Below are 20680 nucleotides of genomic sequence, written 5' to 3' on the forward strand. Positions count from 1 at the left end.
ACCACCAACATCTAACTGAGAGAAATTTTAATAAAACTCAACTCCATTTTGGAGGACAATGGAAGTGTATTCCAGACTTAGGCTATAGGGACAAGTACATAATTCTATGAAAATGTAAAAGCTACAAACACCTGTATCTTATCTCAACAAGTATTTAAAATACAAACAAACAACTACCCTCAAAACTAGATTTCACTGTCTCTTGACTAAGTAGTATTAAATGTTGCCTTTAAAATGATAAATTTGCCAGACATGTTAATACATATCTGTAATTCCAAGTACTTGGGAGGCAGAGACAGGAGGATCAGGAGTTCAAGGCCAGCTTCAGTTGCAAATCTGAGGTTACTGTAGGCTACAAGCCTGAAACAAAACCAAGCCAAGTCATTCAGGAGGGAGAGGTAGGTGGATCTCTCTAGGTTCAAGGTTAGCCAGGTCTATAGTAGGTTCCAGGATAGCTAGAGCTACATAGCAAGAACCTGCCTTTTTGGTTTTTTTTTTTTTAAGAAAGGTAAACAGAAAATATTTTCAAGATATTTCAAGTACATCAGGTAAAGGGTAGAGGTTCCTCTTGAAAAAGTAAAAAGAATACCTCACATGTCTTAGATAAAACCTAGTAAAGTTTTTAACAGTATACGGTTCAGAAAAGACTAAATAGTAACATTGCTTGTTAGACAAATACTTTCCAATTTTTTACATCCCACAAAATTTAGAGTACTTAACTGAGATGCCAGTTGACAGATAATTAAAAATAATTTTTGATGACAAATCATGATGTAATTTTGGCATATGCTTCAGAAGAAATTCGAATAATTGAGTGTTAATGCTGTAATAAAATGCTTTTCGTTCCCGTTTACACCTTTATGTCAGCGACATTTCTCAGGACTTACATCCACAAGAGTAAAAATGTACGGACTGAGTCAACTCATCTGTAGATTTGGGAACTATAAAACAAAGTCTTAACTCATTAAAAGATACAATTTCAAGGCCAGCCTGGTCTACAGAGCAAGTTCCAGGACAACCTCCAAAACAATACAGAGAAACCCTGTCTCGGAAAAAAAAAAAAAAACAATAAAAAACTCCTCTCATTTCTTTCACTGGGCAAGAATCATCTAGGAGTGTGTGTGTGTATTTTCTGTTTAATTTTTGGTAGGCACTGTCTCTAGTTGGGTATCTGGTGAATCCTAACATCCTGTTTTCCAACAGGCATTGTAGAATTTATTATAAGCAATAAACTCTGAAGTTCTGTTTACTTTTCCATTATAACAAACTGTTTAAATGTTGCTCTCCATTAGTGGCCTTCAGACCTTTTGTGGTAGAATGATTTGTTTGTTTTGGTTTTAATTGGATTTGTGATCTGCAAGTTTATGTTCAAATCTCATTTCATTTTATTCTTTTTAGTTAAGGTTTATTTGACCAAATTAAGTAGTAAATAGTTCTGGTTTTCCAATTATGTCACAAATCAAACAAAATTTCAAATTATGTTCCAGATGTTTTTAATAAGATATATCCACATCATCCAACTCATATTTTTAACATGTGATCCAGTGGCTTATGGTGTGTTCTAATTTGTACACCATCACCACAGTTTGAGAACTTTTGCCACCCTCTAAAACCCTTACCTGTTATCTATAGTCTCCTTCCCCTTTTCTCCACTTACCACACCAGCCCTAGGCAACCGCTAATCTACTTTCTGTGTGTAGGTTTGCCTAGACTGGGTGTGTCATATAGACATTCATTGTGTGTGTGTATGATCTTTTATGAATGACCACTTCCTAAGTTGCGTATGACCACCAGAGCAAGCATGTGGACGTCAGAGGACAGAGGTCAGAGGACAGCACACTGGGGTTGGCTCTCTTCTTCCACACGTAGGTCCTGGCGATCAAACTTGGGTCACAGATTTGGCAGCAAATGCTCTTATCCACTAAGCCATCTCACTGACCCATTAACTAGTTTTTAGCAAAATATTTTCAAGATTTGTTGCTGGAGGGGCTGGAGAGATGACTCAGCTGTTAAGAGCACTGGCTACTCTTTCAGAGGACCCGGATTCAATTCCCAGCACCTACATGGCAGCTCACAACTTTCTGTAACTCCAGTTCTAGGGGATCTGACACCTTCACACCAAAACACATACAATAAGGTTAAATAAATTATTTAAAAAAAGATTTGTTGCTGGAAAAAATATTCCATTGTGTTGTTTTAGTACTTTCTTCAGCAACTCACCTGGTATAGACGTCTGTTGTGAGTAGTGCTCTTATAAGTGTATACAAGTTTTAGTGTGGCATGTGTGTTCATTTCTCTGTGTATTCCTAGCAGTTAGATCATCGGGCCACATGATAGCTCTACTTCACCGTTTAAAGGCTTATTTTATTTATTGTGGGGGGGGTGATTCAGGTGCTTGTGAAGAAGCAACTGGATCCCTGGAATAGTTACAGACAGTTTTGAGCTGCTATTGTGGGTGCTGGGTACCAAATTCCGCACTTCCGCTAGACGTGCATGCTCTTACCCTCTCCAGCCCCTGCGTCACCCTCTAGAGAACTATCAAGCTGTCTTTCAATGGGGCTGCACCATTTTACATTTCCAACATACATCTATGAGGGTTCTGACTCCTCCGTGTACATCCCAATGTTTAGATCCCTTGATCCAAAGCATTTGTTGTTTTAAATGAATGAACTGCTTTTCTGAACATAAAATATAGTTTAAGCCGGGCGTTGGTGGCATACGCCTTTAATCCCAGCACTCAGGAGGCAGAGGCAGGCGGATCTCTGTGAGTTCGAGGCCAGGCTGGTCTACAGAATGAGTTCCAGGACAGCCTCCAAAACAATACAGAGAAACCTTGTCTCTAAAAACCAAAAAAAAAAAAAAAGTAATTTAAAATGTGGAATGGGTAAGTGTAAAGTCATTCCTACACACAGTTCCCCTGGCATGCCCATCAGTAGGAAGCTCACATCAGGTCACATAATTCTGGAAATTTCTTCATCATTCATATCGCTAGGCAGATTATTTTGGACAGGTTCTCTCTGTCTAGCTCTGAACTCCATATCCTCTTGCCTGGTGGTAAACAGTTGTTAAATAGTGACTCAGAGCCGTGCATCCTACGGCAGTTTCAGGGTCAGCCCTTCTGAGGGTGAGAGTCATCATGCCCACCACGTTGATGACATTACATCTGAATTTAGAACCCCAGTAAGGTTGGAGTTCTGTGTTCCCAATGATACTCCTTACCCTTAACAAAAATATATGACACAGATAAACACAGGCAACGCTGCCAAGGATTTCTGATGCTTGATGAAAGAAATTTCAACTGTACCCATGTCATAATTTACTTTATGCTGTTTGATGCCCTGAAACAATGTGTGGTGGTAAAATTTGGAATGGGTGGAAGGTGATATCTCATTGTTTGTATTTAGAAAGAGGCTTGTAAAGTAGGAAATGGGAAAGGAACAACCAGCCAGGTAACTGGATCATTCTCATTTCTGTTCCAGGGAAAATAGACATGAAAGCTGAGACTCTGGGTTCCTTAGAGCAGGGCTCTCAGCCTTCATAATGCTGTGACCCTTTAACACAGTTCCTCATGTTGTGGTGACCCCCAACCATAAAATTTCTTTCGTTGCTACTTCATAACTAATTTTACTACTGTTATGAATCATAATGTAAATATCTGTGTTTCCTGATGGTCTTAGGTGGCCCCTGTGAAAGGGTCGTTCAGTGCCTAAGGGGTCTTAACCCATAGCTTGAGATCTGCTGCCTTAGAAGCATCTCAACTCATGTGCTCTTAGAAATCTTAATGAAATCCTGGGGCGTGCACACTTCCGCTTTAGACCACTGCTCTAAACACTTGGAACGTGGTCCAGGATTCTGAAAACAACCTAAGCTGAGGGGCAGTTGGAAAGACGAAGAGAAGATATCCAGACATTTGGGGGTACTTCTCATCTAAGGAGCAGGCAAAGGGAGAATGAAGTCAGAGGTGTAGGGAAGCCCCACCAACATATAAAGTTGTGACAGAGGGTAGAGGGGATGGCCAGCCGACAACATGAGTGGGAACATCAGAAAGCTGAAGGACCACCACGACGCATACACTCTGATCACCACCGCTTGCCCATCTAGCTCAGTTTAGAATCCAGTACAGCAAGGCCAGGCATGGGTCTCCCTCACCTTTGTCCCCCGTATACAAGCAACCTAAGGTTTCTAACTGTTTGCAGTGTTGATTCAGGCACAGATATGTCTGTGCTCTACATGAACTTCTCCCAAGGTTTTCTTTCCATGGAAGAATACACCTGGACTGTAGAGAGCCCCTGGGCTAGGGACCGTGTCGTAACCCCTCTACTTTGCTTTAGCTTAAAATAGGGAGCCCATGAAGATGGTACAGTGAGTTAGGGTGCTTGTCACACAGACTGACAACCTGGGTTTGGGCGCTGGGACACACAGAGGAGAGAGCCTACATGGACCTTTGCACATATGCCATGGACACACACACCCATAATTATTTTTTTTTCCGAGACAGAGTTTCTCTGTAGCTTTGGAGCCTGTTCTGGAACTCACTTTGTAGACCAGGCTGGCCTCGAACTCACAGAGATCCTCCTGCCTCCTACCAAGTGCTGGGAGTAAAGGAGTGCACCACCACTGCACAGCTAATAATTTTTAAGCAATGAAAAATAAAACATAACAGCAAATATTAGGTAGAATAGTGTCAGCAGAAAAAGAAGGAAAGTGGGATGTGTGATTGGTTGGGTGAAGACAGAACCTGATCTCCTGAGAATTCTGCCATGGGAGGGAAAGAGGTAAAGGAGAGAGAATATAGGGTCAGGAGATGCTTTTAGCACCCTTGGAATTGTGCTTCTACAAGATATCCTGAGACAGAAAGAAAGAATTCGCAGGGGAGTCCAGGAATACAGAAGATGATGCAGAGACTGAGCTGAGGGAACATTAAGGAGTAAGTGGGAGCCGAGAGCAGTCACCTAGAGGAAGAGGAACGTGTGCGCCAGAGTCCCTGCACTCCCTTTGCCCAGAACAAAAGCCAAGTGCTCCATGCTCTCTCCATCTGTTCATTTAATGCACGTATCTTTTTTAACATTTAGGTTACACTTACTGTATAATTTTCCTTAATTGTTTAAATCTTTTAGCCATCTCTGTTTTCTGTTTGTTTTTTAGACAGAATCTATTTTGTAAGTGTGTGCGCATATGTGTGTGTTTTATACATGTGTATGCAGGTATATTGCTAATGTGTGCATAAGCCAGAGGCCAGCATCTGGTGTCTTTCTTTCCACCATAACTAAGACAGGGTGTCTTGATGTAGTTGGAGCTCACTAATCAGGCTAATTACCAATTACCTGGCTATCAAGGTGGGTCCCTGGGATCCTCCTGTCATTACCTGCCAGTGGCAATATTACTGGAGTGTGCTGCTGCAGAACTTTTTGCGTGGGTGCTGGGGATTCAAACTCAGGGCCTTGCGATTGTACAGCAAGCACTTTTCTCTCTGAGCTGTCTCTAGGCCCTGTCTCTGGTTTCCATTCACATCATCTTTGAGACTGTACTCTTGATTTGTCTTTTTTCTTTCATCTGCAGTCCTTATCTCCATCATCTAGTCTGTAGATATATCTTCTTCTTTATCACCATTTTTAATCTTTAATTCTTAACCTAATATCTATTTCAGTGTTCCATTATATCACCTGCCAGGGATAACTGGCAATATAAGACAGCTTATTAATGAGATTGGCATAGTAGAAAAATCAATATTTAATATTTAAAGATGCTGCCTTCATTTCAGCTGCTATAATAGTGTCATAGACTGGGTGACTCAGACAACATAAATTTATTTCTTGTGGCTCTGGATTCCAAGAAAGCAAGATCAAAGTTCCAACTTATCCTTTGTCTGTTGGTGTTCCCATTGGAGCCATAAGTACTAGGGAGGGAAGGGTCAGTGAGGTCTCTCTTTGGGTGGTTTTTGTTGTTGCTGTTCTTTTTTCTTTAAGATTTATTTTACTATGTGTATGCACACATCTTGTGTCTTTGTGGGTGCCTGTGGAGGCTGGAGGATGTTGGCTCTATTGGAGCTGGAGTTACAGATGTTTCTGAGATGTCTAATGTGGGTTGGCATCCAAACTCCAGGTCTCTGATAGAGTAGTAACTGCTCTTAACAGCTGATCTATCTCTCCAGCCCCTTTGGTTTTATAAGGATCCTAATCTCCTTGGTGACTCTCCCCAACTAATTACCCCCCAAGGTCCCACCTCCTAATGCCATGACATTGGGGCAAATATTTTGGATGAAAAACTTTTCAGTCTATGATAGTAGGTGAAAATATATTTTTTTACAATACTTAAATTTTATGTTTGAATCTTTTAGGTTTAGCATGAGCTTTAACAGACACAATCTGAAATACTATGTATTACCAAAGAAACCCAAAAAAGTGGCGTTTGATTGCCTAGAATGGATCAGAAAGCATCACCCATGTGAGTACAGTCATGTAATTAATTATGTCTAAAAGCAATAGATTTAAAAAATCCTTTCTATATATACTGTACTATAATTAATATATAAAATTGCATATTAAACATTTCTTTTTGCATTATGATAGCACCAACTTGCTATTTGTGGGGAAAATATAATTTGGAAATCTCATTTGGTTCTATAACAATAAACCCTAACAAAATATATTAGATATGCCTCCTACACACCTACATTATAATTCTTGGTTTCAGTGCCTTTTTCTCTTACGTCTATCAGTATATGAATAACACAGCCCTTTGTTTTAGTGCCTTCTCCAAATGTGTTTGCCTTTGAGTTAGGCTAGCTAAAATGAGATTCTGCTTCATAACAACTTTCCATGTAACCCATTTTCAACATCTTGATCATTTTCCCATGACTTTTATAAACATAGGAGGCACTTTTAATTGCTATAGTATGTTTGTTTCATAATTCTTTATCTTATATGTTGTGTATTGAGCTTTTAAACCGTTGTAGAGTTGGTGTGAGACAGTCCAGGATTAGTCCAGGTTGCCCTTGCAGGAACAGGGTTACAAGTCCAGTCTTATTTCCTGTGTTCATGAACCCCTTGCTTGAGCTCTTCTGTGTGGCCATCCTGAATCATAAGGCTACAGACTGTTCACAGGGCACACACTGTAGATGTGTTGCTTGAGTGAAAAGCCCTGCTTCTGCTTCTCCAATCCTCTTTTACTTTTTGGCAGATGACTCGGGGATAATTTACTGCCTCTCCAGGAGGGAATGTGACACGATGGCTGACACGTTACAGAGAGATGGTCTTGCTGCTCTGGCTTACCATGCAGGTCTCAGTGATTCTGCCAGAGATGAGGTGCAGAACAAGTGGATCAACCAGGATGGCTGCCAGGTGACACTTGCAGAAGTCAGCAAACCCTTCCCGGTGGAGCAGCGGCTTTGCATGTAGACAATATAGTTTTTGTTTTGTTTTTTTGAAACAGGGGTCTTTCTATGTAATTGAGATCAGCCTTGAACTCGGGGCAATTCTCCTGCTTCTTCCTTTTACCTAGCTTTGTTTTCTGTTTGTTTGTTTTGTTTTTATAAGGTAGAGGGGTGTGTGTGTGTTGGAGAATGTGCCATACATATGCCCATGCTACATATCGTGGGAATGTCAGAGGACAACTTTCAGGAGGCTGTTCTCGCCTCCCAGCATGTGGGCCCCAGGTGTGAGACTTACGTCTTCAGGCTTAGTGACTTTCTGAGCTTGTTTTTATCTGAAAGGTAATAAACATCAAAGTAAGACTGACAGAAAAGCCATGATGCAGGGAATAATTTGAGAATGTTATGAGGAAAGGAAACAAAAATTGAGTCGAGGGCTAAAATGCTATTTATAGTAATAAGGAATAGGAATTCATCCTAAGAATAATAATTGCATCCAAGGAAAACTTCAGCAGGATAGTGGACACAGATGAAGTAGTCAAATGTATTCTAAATTAATTCATAAGATACATGTACCAGGGCTGGAGAGATGGGTCAAAGGTTAAGAGCATTGACTGTTCTTCCAGAGGTCCTGAGTTCAATTCCCAGCAACCACATGGTGGCTCACAACTGTCTATAATGAGATCTGGTGCCCTCTTGTGAAGTGCAGGCATACATGCAGACAAAACACTATATACATAATAAATAAATAATAAATCTTTTTTATTTTTTTATTTTTTTTGGTTTTACGAGACAGGGTTTCTCTGTATTGTTTTGGAGGCTGTCGGTCCAGCCCGGCCTTGAACTCACAGAGATCTGCCTGCCTCTGCCTCCCGTGTACTGGGATTAAAGGTGTGCACCACCACTGTCCGACAATAAATAAATCTTTAAAAAAAAAAAAAGATACATGTACCAACTAAGCATGGTGGTACCCGCCTTTAATCCCAGCACTTGGAAGGCAGAGGCATGTAGATCTCCAAGTTCGAGGGCAGCCTGGGCTACAGAGCAAGTTCCGGGACAGCCAGGGCCACACAGAGAAACCCTGTCGCAAAAAACAAACAAACAAACAAAATAAAAGGATACATGTACCAAACACAGGACAGTCTTCAGAGTCAGAAGCGGAGAGACTAACCATTCATTGTCATTTGTGTTGAAAATGACAAAAGGCAGAGCCAGGTGTGGTGGCCCATTCCTGCAACTCAGGTGGGGCTGACTGAGGTGGAAGGTTTGCCAAGAGTTCCAGACCAACCTAGGATATAATGTGATACCCTGCTTCAAAAGAAAAAAAGACTTCAGATAAGAAAGTAGTTTTTGGTTTATCTTCACTGAAATAGGCACAGTTCAGTCTTCTCAAACACGTCTGTGTATTTAACTCATCAAAGGTCCAATCGTTTTTTCCTTTGAAAAACTTTCTCTAAAATTTTCGTAGATGAATATTCAAGTGGTGATAAAAGAATTTGGCAATAAGAACAATAACATGCCCCCCCCCAGTGGTGTTGCATGCCTTTAATCTTTAATCCTAGCACTTGAGAGGCAGAGGCAGTTCAAGGCCAGCCAGAGCTACATAGAGAAACCCTGTTTTGTTTTGTTTTTTGTTTGTTTGTTTTGTTTTTTGATTTTTTGAAACAGAGTTTCTCTGTGGCCTTGGAGGCTGTCCTGGAACTAGCTCTTGTAGACCAGGCTGGTCTTGAACTCACTGAGATCTGCCTGCCTCTGCCTCCCAAGTGCTGGGATTAAAGATGTGTGCTACCACTGCCTGGCTAGAAACTCTGTTTTCAAAACAAAACAAAACCAAAAAGAATAATAACATGAACATTGGTTTGCAGTAGGTTACATGTAAAAACTAAATTATAAAGTATAAAATGTAATTAGAAGTGAGGTCCTAGGTTCAGTCCTAGGCACCTCATAAAGCTGCACATGGTAATATATGCCTATAACATCCCTGCTCAGGAGGTGAAAGCAGGTACATCAGAAGTTCAAGGCCATCCTCAGCTACATGCTGAGTTTGAGGCTGGTCTGGACTACAGGAGGCCCCGTTTCAACAACAGCAACAACAAAAAGCTGAGGGGTAGTTAAATGGATAAGAACATATGCTGTGTAACAGCTCTGGTTTTCCTGGAACTCACTCTGTAGACCAGGCTGGCCTTGAACTCACAGAGCTCCTCCTGCCTCTGCCTCTGCTGGGATTAAGGGTGTGCGCCAGCACCACCTGTCCCATTTTAGATTCTTATACCAAAATAAGATATACAGAGCTGAAGAGATGGCTCGCTCAGTGAGTAAAGGTGCTTGCCACCAAAACTGACTGCCAGAGTTGGATCCCAGGGACCCACATGGAAAAAGGAAAGCATCAGTTCTCACAAGTTATACTTCCACCTTCACACATGTAGTATGGTACATGCACATGTGTACACTCACACATACACTTGATGCAGTATTTTATTTTAAAATAAAACATAGCTGGGTTCAGTAGTACATGACTGTGAGTCATGAAGCTTGCCGTGAGTTCCAGGCCAGCCTGATCTGTAGTGAGTACCTACAAGGCTATGTAGACTGTTGTGCTCAAGTTGCAAAGTCCCCAGGGAACACCAGGAAGACCCACCAAACTGCAAAAGCAAGGTTTAATGATTGCTCATCCAACCATGACAGAGACCCTCATCTAGCAAGCTGACACAGCATCCTCCAGAGGGACTGAAGTTTCCTGTCTACTGCTAGGTTTTATAGACAAAAGTTACAGGATTACATCAGTAGGTACGGGTTGGTTTCTGATTGGTTGACATTTGGGAACAATCAATCAGGAGCATTTCTCAGTCAGATTTTGGCATGAAATACCTGTGTACCAATTATTCTCATTGGTCAGTGCGGAGAGGGAACATTCTATGGTTTCTATGCCATTGTCTTGTTACTTGCAGGTGGCCTGTTGTACATAGATACCAATAGTTTTCAGAACTATATCCTGGAGACTACAGGGGAGGTTTTGGTCCCCCTTGGAGTTTCTTATGTGACCAAACAGTTCTCAGGAACCAACCATCTAGGAGACTTGGGGAGGGGGGGGGTCTGGAGTTTCTTTGTGTTCAGTTTTGGCCCTAGGCTCCGGGAGGTTAGAGGATCTGTGTCAGAGGCCTTACGTGTCTTTTTCTGGAGCCTGTCATGACTACTAAAGCAGGGGATTGAGTGAGAGTCTAGTCTCTTTATTTCTAAATTATTAGAAGTAAAGCCCTTGAGTTTAGTTTACCCCTTTCAAGATAGATAATTTTTAACAAGGACTCAGGAATATGGTTCAGTGGTTAAAGTACTCACTGTTCATGCATAAGGACTGGAGTTCAGATTCCCAGAACCTATATAAATGTCACCAGGACAAGCTGTCTAACCAGACTGACTATGTGTAGGTAAATTCTGGCTTCAAATAGGAAACCCTGACTCAACAAAGGAGAGAGTGATCCAGAAAGACTCAGCTTCTGGCCTCCATACACAAGCACTATACCTGCACATTCACAGAGGGGAAGAAAACAGAAGCAAGGCGCGGCTGTGCATGCCTGTAACAGCACGGGGAGTAGAGACAGGCAGACTCAAGCGTTCCCTGTCGCAAAGGCAGGAAAGCAAAGAGCTATAGAAAAGCACCCAGTGCCCTGCGCTGGGCTCTGCATGCACTCACATAGGTATACAAACCTGCATATCGTGCACATGCACCACATATGTACACCACATTGCACACACAGACATGTAGACACGCATACTCATGAGCATGCATCACATCCATACACTATGCACAACACTACAGGGTGTGTACACAAAATAATTTTTTAATAGAGGTTAAGTGCAAAGTAACGACTGTGATTGGTATTTTATTATGTATATGCTCTTGAGTAATTGAAAAACTAAGCTTTAAAATTCCCCAGAAGAAAAGAATTGCTAATAATGACTTAAAAACTAATCACATGCACATGGGTAAATAAAAGGTAAACAGCAACGTAAATTGTGTCTTCAGAGGCAGAGGCAGGTGGATCTCTCTGAGTTCAAGACTTCGAGACCAGCCTGGTCTACAGAGCAAGTTCCAGGACAAACTCCAAAACTACACAGAGAAACCCTGTCTCAAAAAACAAAGCAAAACAGAACTTGTATCTTCAGGATATAAAATATAATAGTTTAAATTTTTTGGTTAAAGTACATACATACATACGTATATATGAGCCAGGTATTGTGTGCACACCTTTATTCCCAGCTCTAGGTAGACAGAGGCAGGAGGATATCTGTGAGTTCAAAGACTGTCTGGTCTATATAACAAAATTTTTGGAGACTTTGTCTCCAAAAAAAAACAACAACAACAGTGATTAATTAATTTAAAAAATGTGTAGCAGCAAATTTAAAAACAGCATAGAAATAAGGAAGTTAGAATTCAACAAAGCCATTTTTCCCAGTTGTGTAAGTGTTCATAATAGAGCATGGTAACTTATGCCTGTAATTCCATCACTTGGGAGGCTGAGGCCAGAGGCTCATGAGTTTGAGCCTGTCACAAACAAAAGCAGAAGGAAGACCTTTCAGAAAGAATTGCCATCATTTGACTTCTTGATAACCTGTATCGTGTGTTTCATAGCCATGGCCTCCCCTAACACTGGGGGGTGCACCCTGCCTCAGAGACGCCTGCAGGTAGTCTGGTGGAGCTGTGGGCCGGCATCATTAGAGACTGCAGTAAAAGCTCTTTCCGGGGCATTCCCTTATAGTCACAGAACCTTGGTTGAATAACCTTGGTTAGTGCATCCCGTGCTAACACGATGCTGATCTGCTGACCCTGTTGTGCATGTGGTTTGTAGTTCCTCTTTTAGTCATAGTGGCAAAATCATGTCATTACCCCTTGTATGACTGCTAGATATTTCTGTCACTTCTGAAATGCTGTTCTTGCAATAGCAAGTCATTTTTTTAAGTGCTAAAAAAAAGACAGTTTTATTTGTACAATGTAATTTTGCCTGAACATAGAGTATTTTGGCCTTGGTCAGATAAGTCCTAGGTTTTCAACTGAAATGATCTTTTTTTTTTTAAGATTTACTTTTTATTTAACTGTGTGTATAGAGTAGGGACAGAATGTACACATGTGAATGCAGGTGCCTTCAGTCCAGCACTGCTGTTGGATTTCCCCGGAGCTAGAGTGTCCGGAAAGTATAGAGCTGCTTGCAAAACCCAGCTTATTTTATTTTTAATTCTGTGCACATGAGTGCAGGTGCTCACAAAAGCCAGAAGAGGGCATTGGATCACTTGTAATTTACAGACAGTTGTGAGCTGCTCAACGTGGGTGCTGGAAACTGAACTCTGGTCTCTGCAAGAGCAGTAATATATACTGAGCTATCTCTTCAGACCTTGAAATAGATACCCTTGAAAACAAATTTGTCATGTTCCTAAAGATTAACTGTTGCCTAGCTTCCACTAAATAAAAATTTGTATGGGCCGAAGAGGTCCATCCCTGGCCTTTCTGTTTTCTTTTTATGGTTTTTGTTGTTTTGTTTCTGTATAAGAGTCTTAGGCTTTTATCTAAGTTAAATTAAATTTAAGAAACAGCTAAAATTTCATAAGCTTTTACTTTGAAATCAGCCGTTGGAAAATAAGTTAGTGTGTGGTCACTTGGCACCATGTGGAAGACTGATGATAGAGCAGATGAGAATGTCCTTCTTCCTAAGTCATGGGAAGAGCTGGCAGCAGTTAGCTCTGAGGGCTCAAGACGTTGCTTATGCACCTGAACTTGGACGTCATGGCTGTGTAAGCAACACCCGCCCCAATTCCTGTCAGAAACAGAGCAGACAGTCAGTACACAGAGGACTGTGCAGTTGATTGTGGACTCTTCAGATGGTCATAACAGGTTATACAGGAGAGCCTGCCACCCTGAGCGTCTCCTTACCTTCTTGGATCTGAATAGAATAGCAAGTTATCAATATGAAAATCTCACCTTGTTCATGCTAAATACTGGGACCAAGTTAAGATATTACCGTTGTGTGCAATTATTTTACATTTTTATTTAAGATCAGGGATAGTTTTGGAAGTATCTATTATTAAAGTGTTCCTTTAAATGTATATGGGTCTAATAGGCTTTTATTTTTGTACCAGGTTATCTGTGCAACAATTGCATTTGGAATGGGAATTGACAAACCTGATGTTCGATTTGTGATTCATGCATCTCTCCCTAAATCTGTGGAGGGTTACTACCAAGAATCTGGCCGAGCTGGAAGAGATGGGGAGATATCTCACTGCCTGCTTTTCTATACCTATCACGATGTGACTAGACTGAAGAGACTTATAATGAGTAAGCCAAACACCTCTGGTGACATTGTCTTGTCCAGCTCATGAGAACAGTCTGCCCCTTCTGTTATAGTATTTGGGTCCTGTTTTCATTAAATAGTCATAGAAAAATAGGGGCTTTTAATATGTATTGCAAAGTTTGTTGTGAAGGTACTGCATACTTGTTTGTTAGGTCAAGTGATCCTGACATGCACAAAGAAGAGTACTTCAGACCAGGCAGGCTGAGCCCCCAGACGGTGGCTTGCTTATACCTTCCCAGACCAGCACCATTTCCAGAAAGATAGATAGGTAAATAAAAAAGAGAAATAATGAACTCTTGTACTACGATCCTGTTTAAGGGAGAGTGGGAGAAAGCTGGGCCTCAGAGGCCTAATAACTGAGTCTCACTCACTGGGGAAGCTGAGGTAGGACTGTTGCTCGACCTGGGAGTTGAGATGAGGCTGGTCTAGGCAACATAATGAACCCCTGTCTCAGAAGAAGCAAGGGAGGATGATGAGGCCCAGTCTTGGAGGAAGGAAAAAAGGAAAAAGGAAAGGGAGGCAATAGAGTGGCAGCCCTCTTCTGTTCTATCCTTTTCCATTAGAGGCTGGCAGCATCTTGTATTTGGTGTTCCCCTTTTCCAAATGCAAGTGTTTTCAAATGTAAATGGTGCTCTGCAAGATGTCTCAATGGTTAGATGCTTACCACCAAGCCTGATAACCTGAGTTCAGTCCCCCCAAAAGCTGTCCTCCAGCCTTCATACATATATGAGCTAGCACATGTACATACATGTACATATTCCTATGTGTGTGTACATTTATACACATAAGTGAATAAAGGTAATTTTAAAAATAAAATGTAAATGCAATTGTATTATAGATTCATATATGTATGTGTGTATGTAGATATATTGTATAATTGTACCAATTACATAGTGTTAGAGAAAATTGCACAGTGTTATTTGGGGTTTGCTAAAACAATCCGTTCTCAATAGCTATTTAAGTTGCTTATATCACTGTGCTAGTCACTGTTGTCACCACATAGCACTAGACAGCCTTGTGCAGATACCTTTCAGCATTTGTACAGTTATGTGCTAGGATAAGTTTCAACTGTCTTAGTAGGTCAAATGAATCTGTATTTTATAATTTGTGCACTCTTTTTTCCTGTTGCGCTAGTTAAGTGTGTTTTGTAGCCCTGTTCCATAGTTTTTGAGACTACTGTCTCATTTACTCTGGCACAGATACTGAGCATGGGAAATGGCACTGGCCACACTGGGACTCTACTACCTTTCCTATTCATAAGAACTAGTTTTGGAAGCACAGTTACTCTGTGAGAAAGACAGCTACAAATAGACTTATAACTTGCCCCGAGACACCTGAGGGAGCAGCTGTGGGAGGAATGGCCTCCTGCAGTGTAGCCGTTGGATTGGCCCAGACGCTGCTTCCTTTGTACTGCACATACGCACTTTCCGTGTGTTTGTGTTTGGTTGTTGTTGTTGTTTTGAGATATGGTCTCATTTTGCAGCCCAGGTTAGTCTTAAACTTGTGATCCCCCTGCGGCAGCCTCATCAGTGCTGGTATTGATTGCGTCACTGAGTTAGCAAGCCAGCTCTTCATGCTGTTTTCAATGCTTTTTTGCTCATCAATTCGGTTTGTCTTTACACAGCTCTAGGAAATAAGACTATTACATAACCTCATTGCAGAGAAGAGTATGGGACATAGAGCTAGTGAGTCACAGACCTCTGAATGATCAGTTCATCTACTGCAAAGCCCGTACCAAAATGAGTCTCAGCACAAAGCAATGAATTGTACAGAGAGCAGCCTTCCGTTCATGGTGGCTTGGCTGATTTCTGTCTTATGATAGGTTTACACATTCGGTTGAGCTATGCTTTGAATTTCTATGGGGAGGCTTTAGAGGGGCTTCTAATTTTTATTTTATGTGTATATGTTAATGTCTGATTGTATATGTACCACACTGATGTGCCTGGTGCCTGTGGAAATCAGAAGAGGTCACCAGATTCCCTGGAGCTAGAGTTATAGCCAATTATGGCCTGCCATGTGGGTGCTGAGAACCAAACCCACATCCTCTGCAAGAGCAGCCAGTGAGCTTAACCACTGGGCCATCTCTCCAGCCCCTAGTGCTGAAGTTTAATGAGCTAGTGAAATACAGTCTGGTCTTCTCTTGTGATGTGGGTGTTAGCAGCCTTAGCTTGACATAGCCCCAACTACAGGGGTCAGTAACCAACAGTTTACAGGCTGCTCTGTTACTATGCTAGGATCTTCAGTAGTTTAGGTACATTAAGTACAGTGTCCCATGTATGATAAATCCAAAATATCAAGATATGACCTTTCATAACTGAAAGCATTTCATTTGTGTTGTTAAGCAAAAATCATTTAATAAGTATTTAAATCCTAGTATCCTAGCAACCATTTGAAAAAATAATACTCAAAACTGGAAGGAAAATAGTAACCATGATTGCCTATGAATGGAAAATATCCGCTGGTGGATTTTCTGCATTTTAATTGATTTTCTGTGTGCACATGCACACGTGCGTGCCTCAGTGCATGTGTGGTGGTACAGAACAACTTACGTGAGTTGGTTCTTCTTCCCTTCCGCCGTGTGGGTTCCAGGACTGGAGCCAGGTCATCAGGCTTAACAACGAGCACCTTTAACCCTCTCAGCCTTCTCACCAGCCCAATTCCTTTCCTTTCCTTTTCTTTGAGACAGGGTTTCTCTGTGGCTTTGGAGGCTGTCCTGGAACTCTCTTTGAAGACCAGGCTGGCCTCGAACTCGCAGAGATCTGCCTGCCTCTGTCTCCCAAGTGCTGGGATTAAAGGTGTGCGCCACCACCACCCAACCCATTTAAAGTTGTTGTTTGTTTGTTTGTTTGTTTGTTTGGGTTTTTTTTTTTTTTGGATGGGCTGGAGACGTAGCTCAGCAGCTAAGAACACTGGGGTTTTTTTTTTGTTGTTGTTGTTGTTGTTTGTTTTTTTGGTTTTTTGAGACAGGGTGTCTCTGTATTGTTTTGGAGGCTGTCCTGGAACTCGCTCTGTAGACCAGGCTGGCCTCGAACTCACAAAGATCCGCCCCATTTCACATTTTTAAACCTTGGAGTCAAATAGGATCCTACCACTCCTAATTTCCATTTTCTGTAAGCTTGTGTAGGGCATGCTAGGGATGAAACACAGGGCCTTGCATGTGTCTGCTAGGCAGAGCTCTACCACACTGAACTACATCCCCAGTCCTCCAGGCATTTTGTCGGGTGGAGGTGGTTATTGGACACAGGGTCTCACCCTGTAGCCCTGGCTAACCTGGAACTCACCATGTAGACCAGGCTGGTCTTAAACTTAGAGAAATCTGTTTGCCTCTGCCACCTCTGCTGGAATGAATTTAAGGTGTGCAACAATGTGGCTGGCCAGTCCTGGTTTTTGTTTATTTGTTTATTGTTTGCTTATTTTGAGACAGGGTCTCACTATGTAACCTAGACATGTGTCAAATTCATGATCCTCATGTCCCCTAGAGGTGGGATTACAGGTGTGCACCTCCATACTAGTCATGTTTGTTTTATTGCGTTACTCATTTTAATCACAACACCTACAAAAATTCCAACTTCACAAAGCTATGGCTTCACCAGAAATATAATGTAATGCAATGTTAGAATTATGAGCTACCTCAAATAACTAGTTTGGGTGGTGGTCAACAGATATAGGTAGGTACTGCTATTTCTCTTAAATTTAGAATATCCTACCTCTGAGTTCTCTAGAGTCCTCTGGATTCTTGACCACAGTTTTGGAAGTACTAGTTTCACCAGAATTTCAGCTATAGGGACTACCTGCTTCCTCTAGATGCACAGTTATATATGTATGTATGTATGTATGTATGTATGTATGTATGTATACAGAAAAAGTATTACACAAATCTCTATCATTGGGGATAATAAAGATGTAAAGAAAATTCAATTTGAAAAGGGAAAATTAAACATTTTAGGGTGACATAGCTTATGCCAGTAATCTAGTATTTTGGAGGCTGAGACAGGAGGATTCCACAATTTCAAGGTCATCTTGGGATACAATGTGAGGCTTTGCCACAAAAAAAAGAAGCAATCCAACATTCTATTGCACTATAAAAGGATGTCCTTGGCACTAGGATGCTAACAGTAATTTTCTTACTTAGTATCTAAACCTAGCAGAGCTCGGTGGTTCATGTCTGCTGTGGTAGCACACAGAAAACCGAGGTAGCAGGGTTATTTAAAGTTCTTCTAACCACAGCAAGGCCTTACTCTCCAAAACCAAACTAAAGCAGAAAAGGAAGTTACATGAAATCCACTCTAAATATTATTTTTATATTCATTTAGTTTTCTGCTATAAAAATTTTACATTGAGCCAGACAGTGGTAGTGTATGCCTTCAGTGCCAACACACAGAGGCAGAGGCAAGAGGATCTTTAAGTTTGAGGCCAGCCTGGTCTTGAAAAAAACAGAAAAAAAATTTTTTTGCTCTTCATCTCTTTTAGTGGAAAAAGATGGAAACTATCATACAAAGGAGACGCACTTCAATAATTTATATAGCATGGTACATTACTGTGAAAATATAACAGAATGCAGAAGAATACAGCTTTTAGCGTACTTTGGTGAAAAAGGATTTAACCCTGATTTTTGTAAGAAATACCCAGATGTTTCTTGTGACAATTGCTGTAAAACAAAGGTAAAATATGTCATTTAAAATTACTTAGTAATTGCTGGGTGGTGGTGGTGGTCACCTTTTTAAAAAAAATAATAATAATTTATTTAACTTTATTTTATGTGCATTGGTGTGAAGATGTTAGATCCCCTGTAACTGGAGTTTCAGGCAGTGTGAGCTGCTACGTGGATTCTGGGAATTGAACCCAGGTCCTCTGGAAGAGCAGCCAGTGCTCTTAAACAATGAGCCATTTCTCCAACCCCAGATGGTACACATCTTTTATCCCAGCACTCAGGAGTCAGGCCGGCAGATCTCTTGAGTTTTAGGCCAGACTGCCTATAGAGCAAGTTCCAGGACAGCAAGGGCTACACAGATAAACCTTATTTTAGGGGGAAAAAAAAAAAAGAAGAAGAAGGAAATTAAATAATTGGGATTTTTTTAACTTAAAAAAAAAGTAGGCCAGGTGTGGTTGTGAACAAGGCAGGCAGATCTCTCTGTGTTTAAGGTAGCCTGGTCTACATAGTGAACTCCAGGACAGCCAAGGCTACATCGTGAGACCCAGTCACCAAAAAATAAGTAAATAGATAAATAAAAGGCCAGGCATGGTCTTAGGAGGCAGTAACAGGAAGATCAGGAATTCAAGGTGGTCCCTCACTACATAATGCATCCATGCCATTGGGCTACTTGAAACCTTTCAAAAGTCACAAAAAAAAAAAAAGCATCCAAAAAGATCCAACATGGACAGCAGGGTTCTTTAAATTCAACTATAACTTACATTAGAGATCTCATTCTCAAAACAGTAGTAGTAATAATATGATGTTTGAAAACTGCTTGTTTAACTGTAAGCAACAATGAAAAGGACGTGACGATACAGTCCCCGCAGTTCAGAGACTGAGAGGAGAAAGACACTGTAAGGCCATCCTGGGCTCCTTAGTGAGATCATGTCTCAAAAAGTAATGATAATGATGATGACATGAATTCTGGATACGTTTAATACTGTCTGACCTAAAATAATTCTGGAGACTGTTGAATTCATTCATTAGGTGCTTATGGCAATTACACACACACACACACACACACACACACACACACACACACACACACACACACAATTCCCCAGTACTGGGAATTGATCCTAGGACCTCAAGCATACTAGATAAGTGCTCTACCAAAGAACTATATTCCTAAGCTTCTACCCTTTTTAGCCGGGCAGTGGTAGCACATGCCTTTAATCCCAGCACTCTAGAGTCAGAGACAGGTGGATCTCTGTGAGTTTGAGACCAGCCTGGTCTGTCTACAAGAGCTAGTTCCAGGACAGCCTCCTGATAAAAAGCCACAGATAAAAAACAAGCACAAACAAAAAATTTAAAAAGGAGATCTATAATTGACCTAGATTTCTCTGTCAACTTGACACAGCCTAGAGTCATCTGAGAAGGGAGTCACAGTTTCAGGAGTGCCCAGAGCAGATTAGCCTGTGATGCCTACTATAGGCAGCAGCATTTCCTGTGCAGACGGTCCTGGTCTATAGAGGAAACCCAGCTAAGCATAAGCCAACAAGCAGTGTTCTTCCATGGTTTCTGCTTCAAGTTCCTGCCCGGTCTTCTCTCGGTGATACTTATAAATTGGAATAAGTCTTTTTTCCCCCTAAGTTGCGTTTGGTCAGAATGTTTTATCACAGCAACAGAAAGCAAGCTAGAATAGTATCCCAGGCTGTCCTAGAACTCACAGTGTAGCCCAGGCTGGCCTCAAATCCGCAGTGATCCTTCTGCCTCAGACTCCCAAGTATTGGTATTACTGACGTTGAGGCACCACACCTGGCTTACAGTTTCATGTTCTCATGTTTATGATGCCTCACTGTTTACAGTCTTTTGCACACTTTCTATATTATTTAACTACCTACAGTGTGCCAGGAACACCCACTGAAGGGAGGCAGATGTGTAATACAGCTTAATAAGTAGTGGTACAGCAATGTGTAGGGCTAAACAGAGCAGAGAGTAATTTACTCTTGGTGGGGAGTCTATAGATCCATTGCCCTTTCCGCCCTCCACACCCTAGAAATGCTCCTTGCAGAGTACCTGCTCTGTGACAGGCTCTGTTCTAGGAATTTAGGGTACATGCCAATATGGAGAATTAAGATAGATGAAAGCAGAAGGATCATCTAGTGATGAGGAAATGAGAAGAAGAACTAAAAGGAAATGGTTTAGGAAAAAAAGAGATCATCCTGTTTGGTGGCCCAGATAGTTAATCCCAGCACTCAAGAGGTATATCTATGAGTTCAATGCTAGCCTGGTCTACATAGTGAATTCCAGACCAGGCAGAGCTACATAGTGGGA

At 41.3% G+C, this 20680-nt stretch overlaps 1 protein-coding gene across 2 annotated transcripts in view; it reads left to right on the forward strand.

Annotated features, from left to right (window-relative positions):
* Positions 1-20680, forward strand: part of Blm (BLM RecQ like helicase) — a 77679-nt gene that overhangs the window by 47000 nt on the left and 9999 nt on the right. For both annotated transcript variants that reach the window (XM_040729605.1, XM_040729609.1), the window contains 4 exons: positions 6338-6444; positions 7180-7340; positions 13499-13694; positions 18181-18371. In XM_040729605.1, the coding sequence (XP_040585539.1) occupies positions 6338-6444; positions 7180-7340; positions 13499-13694; positions 18181-18371 (655 nt within the window). The remainder of the gene's footprint in view (positions 1-6337; positions 6445-7179; positions 7341-13498; positions 13695-18180; positions 18372-20680) is intronic.

This window comes from Mesocricetus auratus, unplaced genomic scaffold, assembly GCF_017639785.1.
Source record: "Mesocricetus auratus isolate SY011 unplaced genomic scaffold, BCM_Maur_2.0 Super-Scaffold_4256, whole genome shotgun sequence".
In the NCBI taxonomy this organism is placed as follows: domain Eukaryota; kingdom Metazoa; phylum Chordata; class Mammalia; order Rodentia; family Cricetidae; genus Mesocricetus; species Mesocricetus auratus.